Source organism: Pseudogymnoascus verrucosus, assembly GCF_001662655.1.
Source record: "Pseudogymnoascus verrucosus strain UAMH 10579 unplaced genomic scaffold scaffold_89, whole genome shotgun sequence".
NCBI lineage: Eukaryota > Fungi > Ascomycota > Leotiomycetes > Thelebolales > Thelebolaceae > Pseudogymnoascus > Pseudogymnoascus verrucosus.
The window spans coordinates 1-8247 of NW_017263740.1; the positions used below are offsets into that span (position 1 = coordinate 1).

The 8247-nt window shown below is 43.1% G+C and overlaps 2 protein-coding genes across 2 annotated transcripts; one reads left to right on the forward strand and one right to left on the reverse strand.

Moving 5' to 3' along the window:
• Positions 1–700: 700 nt before the first annotated feature.
• Positions 701–1594, reverse strand: VE01_10852 (uncharacterized protein). Its single transcript, XM_059464300.1, has 2 exons — positions 1116–1594; positions 701–1065 (listed from the first exon to the last, which is right to left on the reverse strand). The coding sequence occupies exons 1-2, from the start codon at positions 1514–1516 to the stop codon at positions 1059–1061; spliced, it is 408 nt and encodes a 135-aa protein (XP_059320283.1). The 5' UTR covers positions 1517–1594; the 3' UTR covers positions 701–1058.
• A 1545-nt stretch (positions 1595–3139) lies between these two features.
• Positions 3140–7663, forward strand: VE01_10636 (uncharacterized protein). Its single transcript, XM_059464168.1, has 6 exons — positions 3140–3841; positions 3905–5449; positions 5542–5727; positions 5788–6119; positions 6170–6895; positions 7003–7663. Exons 2-6 carry the CDS (start codon positions 5192–5194, stop codon positions 7196–7198), a joined length of 1698 nt encoding a protein of 565 aa, XP_059319225.1. The 5' UTR covers positions 3140–3841; positions 3905–5191; the 3' UTR covers positions 7199–7663.
• The last annotated feature ends 584 nt before the right edge of the window (positions 7664–8247 follow it).

Consider the following 8247-nt stretch of genomic DNA (forward strand, 5'->3'; position numbering starts at 1 on the left):
CTCTACGCTTCTAGATAATTAAGCGTAAGTTATCACACTCTCTTTTCTGAAGGGTGTTGCGTGTATTAAGGCGTTCTGACTCATCTGCTAACTTATTGATATATCGCTTTATAAGAGTATTTAAAACACCTTAATTTAAGGCTGTAGAGAGCATAGAATTTGCTTTTTAGAGTGTTTGAAAGTCAGGTGGACTGCTGTTTAAGAATACCTTCTCAAAAATATCATGCTCTGTAGGAGTATGTGGGCGTTCTAATATAACGTCTGTTGTAGGAAGCGTAGCTGCCCGAATGACTGTTTGTGGTTGAAATGGCTGTAGCCCACTCCCTCTCTAAGCAGAAGTGATATTTACATTTGAAAAAGCAGCTGCTCTTGCAGTAATGTATGCCTCTATCCATTCCAACTTCCGTATACGTAGTAGTTGTGCTTCATTTAGGTGCAAGAGGGCTGTTGTAAGGTGTTTCTTTAAAGGTCCAAAAATTGCAACATCAAGTGGCTGTAGAACATGAGATGTATGAGGAGGTATTATAAGGAGCGATATTCGATTTTGAATACAGTGTGATATAAAGCTTCCACTTATATGGCTATCATGACCGTCGCAAATAAGGAGGCGTTGTTGTAGTTTTCCATTTTGTGTTGCTTTTGCTCTTGTAGAGGGCTCAAAAACGCGTTTTAGCTACTCTAATCCATAAAGATTGCTTGTCCATCCTTTTGTGTTTGCAGAGAAGTGCCATTTTTGTATAACCTCCTTCGGAATCCAGCTTTGTAGGATGTTCTGTCCTTTAAGAATAATAAGGGGCTTAATAGCTGTTCCGTCCATACAGATGCATTTAACAGCAGACACCCATTCCTGTCGGCTAGGATGAGCTTGAAAACGCGTACGGAGTGTAGAATCGACTATAATTCGTGTAGATTGCATAGTTCCAATTGAAAATCCAGTCTCATCCATATTGTAGGTGTTGTAGTTTTCGATTTTTTGCTCTGTTATAAGGCCCTTATACGCGTCAAACCACCCCTTTAACACCTACTTTGTAACCCCATTCATCCTTTGTGCCTCAACTCTACGTCCTAACTTAACACGTAAGTTAGGATGCCTTTAAATGAATCGTGGCACCCACTCTTGCCTAAGAGGTAAGTTAGGTATTTGAGGTTGTTGAGTTTGAGGTTGTTGTTGTAGTTGTAGGTGTTGAGGCTGAAAAACGCGACACTTATTTGACCGAACTTCGTCTGCAACCTCACGTAATATCCGATGGCTAGGAGCGTAGCCACTTGCAGTAAGCTCCTTAATCCACTTTAAGAGGACAATTTCCTGATTTTTTGACAATAGCTGGTTAGGTAATTGCGCTTCAGCCTGTACACGCTGTACACCACTTACGCGTTTACGTACAGTGTCTGGCCATAGCCCTAAGGCTATAGCTGCAGCATTTGAAGATTTATATTTTCCAGTCTGTACTCCTAGAACAGCTTCAGAAAGTCGTAAATTGCGCTCCTGAGCCTTTATACTCCTACGCTTAACCATTATAGTAGTGTTGGTGGTTGTAGTTAGGGGTTTGGTGGATTAGTCCTAGATTTTGGTGGGGTAGCAGGTCTGGCCATGTAGCAGGTCTGGCCATGTAGCAGGTCTGGCCATGACCTACGTTAGCCGTTCTAATACTACTATGTCTATAGTAGAGAGCGTAGCTGCTTAAATGACTGTCTATAGCTAGAATAGCTATAGACAGTCATTAGCCTACTCCCTCTCTAAGCAGAAGTTATATTTGAAGTTAAAAAAAGCAGCTACTCTTGCTTTTATATATGCTTCTAGCTACTCTACTTTCTATATTTATAGGAGTTGCACCTTATTTAAGTGTAAGAGAGCAGTTGTAAGGTATTGCTTTAAGGGCTTAAAAATCGAAATATTAAGTAGCTATAGAACATAAGATATATAAGGAGGTAGTATAAAGAGCGATATTCAATTTTAAATATAGTATAATATAAAGCTTCTACTTATATAGCTATTATAGCTATTACAAATTAGAAGCCGTTACTATAGTTGTCTATTTTATGTTGCTTTTGCTCTTATAGAGAGCTTAAAAACGCGTTTTAACTACTCTAATCTATATAGATTGCTTATCTACCCTTTTATGTTTGTAAAGAAGTGCTATTTTTGTATAACTTCCTTTAGAATCTAACTTTGTAGGATATTCTGTCCTTTAAAGATAATAAGAGGGTTAATAGCTGTTCTGTCTATATAGATGCACTTAACTGTAGATACCTATTCCTATTAGCTAGGATAAGCTTAGAATTGTATATAGAGTGTAGAATTAACTATAATTTGTGTAGATTATATAGTTCTAATTAAAAATCTAGTCTCGTCTATATTATAAGTGTTGTAGTTTTCGATTTTTAGCTCTGTTATAACGCTCTTATACGCGTTAAACTACCCCTTTAATACCTCTTTTGTTACCTTATTTATCCTTTACGCCTTAACTCTACGTTTTAACTTAACGTGTAAGTTAGGATACCTTTAAATAAATTATAGAACCTAATCCTGCTTAGGAGGTAACTTAGGAGATATTTAAGGTTATAGTTGTTAAGTTTAAGGTTGTTGTTATAGGTGTTGTTGTTAAGGCTAAAAAACGCGAAAAACGCAACACTTATTTAACTAGACTTCATCTGCAACCTTACGTAATATCTAATGGCTAGGAGTGTAGCCGCTTATAGTAAGCTCTTTAATCTACTTTAAAAGTGTCTTTTCTTAGTTTTTTAAAAGGAGTTGTTGTTGTTAACGCGCTTCTGTTTGCGTTAGTATACCCTATACGCGTCTCTGCATAGTATTAGGTCTTAAGTTCAAAGCAATAGCTACAGCTTAAGCAGATTTGTATTTTCTAGTTTGAATTCCTAGAACTGCTTCAGAAAGTCGTAAATCAAGCTCTTGAGCCTGTTTATTCCTCCGTCTAACCATTCTACTAGTATAAGCATTGTTAAGTAGTTTGGTGGTTCTGTCCTAGATTTTGGTGGGGTTTTTAGAATCGCCGCTTACGCCATGTCGCCGCTTACGCCACGACTTACGTTACGTTATGCTAGTAGGTTTATATAAAGAATAGACCTTTAGAAATAAATAAGTTTTTCCCTTCTAAGCTTCCCCCCCGACTCTGTCCCTCTCCACCGTCGCTCCTCCCTCCCAACGTGCAAATCAGCTCGGCGGCTTCGAGCACTCGAGCTTTGTCAAGCCTGAGGCAGAGGGAAAAAATGCTTCTCTTGTGACGGCTATGATTGTTGCTGCATTCCTATAACCTGCTCGGTGATGCGGAGGATTAGCACATTTTTGACGTTTTGGGCGCTCAGGAACGGCTTTGCAGAAACCGTCCAGTAAGGGGCAGGCGTACCTTTGTCTGTATTTTAGCCGACAGAGTTCGGAGAGGGTGGTTTGAGGCTTGCAGATAGGTGCTTTGGGGATGTTTTAGAGGGTTTAGATACGGAGAGGGGTTGGGTGTACTTGTTGGCGGAGAGTCAAGGGCTGCGGGTTGTGTTGGCAGGTTATACCTTGGTGTGGGCATCGAGGGACTGGGTGCGAGGCGCAGGGTTTGATTCGTGGGTCCGATGTGGGCGCTGTTCTGGATGAGACGCCCTGGGAGGGGCAGCGCTGCGAAGTGTACCTTGATCGCTCTAGCGTTCCTCCCTAGCTGATTAAGACACGGACCTCCAACACAGACATACCCACCCGTCCACGCTAGCGTGAAGTCGAATATAAATCTCAGCCTTCAGATTCACATCAATACTTCAAAGAACTATACCAATCAAAAACATGCTGAGGGAATCAATGTTTGAGAGAGAAGCATGCACAGTCACGACTGCAGATTCTGTATACGGAAACCCGACCTCGCTTTGCTTTCAGCTGGTATCATCCCTACTGATCATCTCGCAGACTTCCTGAACGGCCGTCTCTGATCTCACCACGCAAGCCTTTTTGTTCTCTGTTTCAGTCAAGCCGATGGCTAGCTACCACAGTTGTGGTTTTCGTGTTGAGACTCCTGTAGTCCATCAGGTGGGCATTTGGCTCAGCTCATCACAATTGACGCTGCCATCAGGCAGCCCTTGATGTCACTCTTCGCCTCATGAGGTAAGTTCCCCTAGTCGTCTCTCCACTCTTGGCCCGATCCAGCGCAGTCTGGACTCATTTGGCCCTCCTGATTCAGCAGTGTAACGCCAGATCTGTGCATGGAGACTGGCGGCGGTGTTTCCGCGGCTGCAGAACCCTGTGCGGCGAGAAAGCAACGAATTCGGAACTCTAATAGAGTTCTTGGGAAACCCCTTTAGGAGATCTGTCTGAAACATTAGACATCAGATACGAGCTACTAGGAGATATTCGAAAGAACCCCGGAGCCTAGCTTCGTCCCAACGCCTACGGGCTGGAGGGATCTGCAATGAACTGCTGAGGATCTCCTCCCAGTCTTTAAAGAGACATGTCTGCGGTATTTCGCTGAGGCCTTTGAGCTCCAGCAGATGAGCACAAAACATGTGACAGGAGTGAGACATAGGGGCACAGTTCCGTTTTTACCCATGAAGTGCTATGCAACGCGGTTTATTAGGCAGATACGTAACCAGTTAACCATATTCAGAAGATTAGTGTTGGTCATTGTCCTTACATGAAGGCTCATATCCGGAGGGCTGTTTCGCATGTAGTAAGCATAGGAGAGACACCTGGGATATATTTTTCACGATGAAGGTGTAGATCACCATGTCACAAGATAATAACTCATTTGAAGGTTACGCAGGAATGTCTTCGAGTTAACAAGTCTCCACAGAAGAGTTGGATCAGGTTCAACTTTGCAGATTTGACTTACCTAAAGCCTGCGCATTTCGCTATTTCAATAGGCACGATAACAGCTTTTGTCTCTGCTGATGCATTCCCAGCCAGTGAATGGAATCTTTACAGGCGTACAGTTCATATGCCAGGGTCTGCTTTAATCTCAGCTCTACTTCTGTCTCGGAACGAATTCTGTGACAGTGAGGTACACTGTTTATTATTTCTCAGCCCGAGTAGTCCACGTGTAGGGATTTTAATGAAGACATCGGGAGTTGGATAGGGTTTATCTTGTAGCTAAACGAAAGGCCAAGGTATAAAAGCCTTGATATATTGCATTACGCTTTTTATCTCCTTAAACTTTCTCAAATTCTCTCAGGCGGCCTCTTATTTATTTGAAGTTTGAAGATGCGTTTCTTCCTCCTATTTATATCTGTCCTCACAACAGAGTTGATTGGGGTAGCCTCTGCAGCGACTCACAATGAACATTTTATCCCAGATGCAGTTCTCCGAGTCACCGAAGAGGAGAGAAAACAGTCTTGTGTGCCACTGAAAGATATTTTAGTTGTCAACGGTACCAGTCCAGGGCCAACCCTCAAATTCACGGAAGGCAAGACGGTTTGGATCAGAGTCTACAATGATATTGCTCATCAGAACCTTACGATGGTAAGATCCAACGCAGCTTCCTTATGCTCATCTAGACAATCCATGACATATATGGAGACTTATGTGGCCACTCTCAGCTAACTGTCAACTAGCATTGGCATGGTCTTACTATGGCAACAGCCCCATTCTCTGATGGAACTCCTCAGGCTTCCCAATGGCCCATTCCTCCTCACCATTTCTTCGATTATGAGCTTCATGTGCCAATTGGTTATGCGGGAACATATTTTTATCATTCGCACGTTGGTCTCCAGGCTATCTCTGCTGCAGGGCCGTTAATTGTAAGGAACATTTTCTATTCACTTAAGTTGGTGCTTTTTTCTTGTACTAATACACTACAGATCGAGGATAAAGATACCCCCCCGTATAACTACGATGATGACCTTATTATTTTCCTACAAGACGTCTTCGAGTACAGCGATGAAGTTCTAGAAGAAAAATTGCTAGCTGTCCCTATAGCATATCAAGGGTCTCAAGAAATGGTACTTATTAACGGGAAAGGAAGTGGTATTGTTTCATCAGAACTAGGCAAGCCATGCGATGATTCATTGTCTGTTATTGATGTTGAACCTGGGAAAACTTACAGAGTAAGGCTTATTGGTGGAACTGCCTTATCATTTAATCTTCTAGCTATTGAGGGCCATGATACTATTAAAGTGATCGAAGCTGATGGGTATATCTCCTTATATCCTCTCTTTTGCTAATGAAACTGACAATGAATAGGGCCTACACTGAAAGGCATGAGGTTTCACTTATGCAAGTTAGCCCAGGCCAACGATACAGTTTCCTTCTCGATACCCTCGAAACGCCAGATAAGCAATACTACTATATACAGCTAGAGAGTCGCGAATTTGGAAATAATACTCGGTCGTTTGCAGTCCTTAACTACGGTCCTCCGCAAACTGAGTCCTCTCCTCCAGTCTATCCACCAGCTTCGCCTCCTATCACCTTACCACAGACAGACCCTAATTGGCTAGAGTACTCGCTTCGGCCCTACAATGATTCACAAAACCCTACTGCATCAATTAACGCACTTGATTTCCCTACTGCAGAGGAAGTGACTCGAAGAGTTAATATCACTTCTTATCTAGATTTTCCCAACTATGGCTTGCTCTACAAAATAAATGGCCAAACCTGGAAGGAGGATCTTGTGCAGGAGCCTTTTCTTGTCAGCCTCTACAAGGATGGCGGCTCCAACTGGCCGTCTATGGAGCGTGCTCTTCAGCATGATGGTTTAGACCCAGTCACTTACGCTTTCCCAGCGGTTATGGGAGAGGTGATTGAGATTGTGGTCCAAAGCACCGGGACTGCGTTTGGTACAACAGAGACGCATCCATGGCATGCTCATGGAGCCCATTACTGGGATTTGGGTTCTGGAGAGGGTGTATACAATCGCGAGGAAAATGAAGCAAAATGGCGTAGGTCTATAGGACACCCCGTCAAGAGAGAGTATGTAACCCTACCCCTGTCTCCCAAACTTCAGTAGCTTCCAGAAGGACGTCTGGGGGCACTGGGCGAGAGCCTTACTGAGAACATCAACACTAATCTTAGGATAGTACGACAAACATTTACATGTATGGCGGACAAGCACCGCCTGGAACACTCACAGCATGGAGGGCTTGGAGACTTAGGATTAATCACCCAGGTGTTTGGATGATTCACTGCCATATTTTACCTCATATGGTGTGGGGCATGAACTCTGTGAGTTTTTATATTTTGAGAGTAATTAGGCATCTTCAGAGATACTACTAATACGTTTATTACAGGCTTGGGTTATGGGAAACCAGACTGAAGTGCTCACATTGATTGACACACCAGAAGTGGAAGGATACCTTACGTACGGAGGGAGCGTAGTTGGGAATGAGACCCACCCCCCAGAGGTCGTTGAATACTTCCCCCTTAGCGACTGGGAAGATGGTCGAGTAGGCAATGAAGACAATTAAGCTTCCGGATAGAAGCAGGTAGTCAGGATGATGTTGTCGAGAGCAACAGAGGGAAGGTAGGAAGTGAAGGCAAATGTGTTCAAGCGATGTGATAATGCTAGGCCTTATTGTTTTCACAAATAACAAATGATACTGATTACTTGTTCTGGTGCTGACAAAAAACTGTCTTCCCCTATTAATTGGCTCCCATGTTTTGATGCTGTACGTCGCTGATGGTATTCGCTGGGAATTAGGATGTAGGCGGTCCGTCTCATGAAGAAGACCAAGTTTGGATGATGTATGTTCGCTGATGTTATTCGCTGGGATTTAGACGTAATTCTCGTCGGCCATAGGCACTCTTCCTAAATGATTTTACATAAGCGAATTTCACTTTTTGGATTTTTACTTCTCTTACTAACTTATACCACAAAGATCTCAGACGAGCCACCTCTCATGGAGCGCCTAAGGATATAGAAGGGGGTATGGAGCTCATTGTGTTTATTTAAGGCGGCCGAGGCGTTTTGACATTAATTTGTAATCGTAGACGCTCAGCAATTGTCGCTCGGCGATGGTACCACCATGCCGAGCGACAATTGCTCAGCGTCACCATGCGCAGAACTCACCATCTAGTGGCGTCCATATCTCGCATTCTACGTTCGACTGCCCTTATCCAGCCATCGCGAAAGACGAAGAAACTGCGCTGGTCAAAATAGTTTTTGGCGATGTCCTTGAATTCAAGGTCCTCAAAACCTTCATAGAATTATTTCAAGTCGGGCCTAGTCGATAAGCCACCACTATACACACAAGTAAAACCTACTTGAACCTTGGAGAAGTAAGGGTCTATTAGTATTAGTGCGATCTTGGAGCATTTTCAAAAAG

Bases quoted from the DNA above. Each gene is read 5' to 3' on its own strand.
- VE01_10852 (XM_059464300.1), bottom strand. From the start codon at position 1,516: ATGGTTAAGCGTAGGAGTATAAAGGCTCAGGAGCGCAATTTACGACTT.
- VE01_10636 (XM_059464168.1), top strand. From the start codon at position 5,192: ATGCGTTTCTTCCTCCTATTTATATCTGTCCTCACAACAGAGTTGATT. The intron at 5,728-5,787 runs GTAAGGAACATT...AATACACTACAG, and splicing joins CTGCTGCAGGGCCGTTAATT to ATCGAGGATAAAGATACCCC. The intron at 6,120-6,169 runs GTATATCTCCTT...GACAATGAATAG, and splicing joins AAAGTGATCGAAGCTGATGG to GGCCTACACTGAAAGGCATG.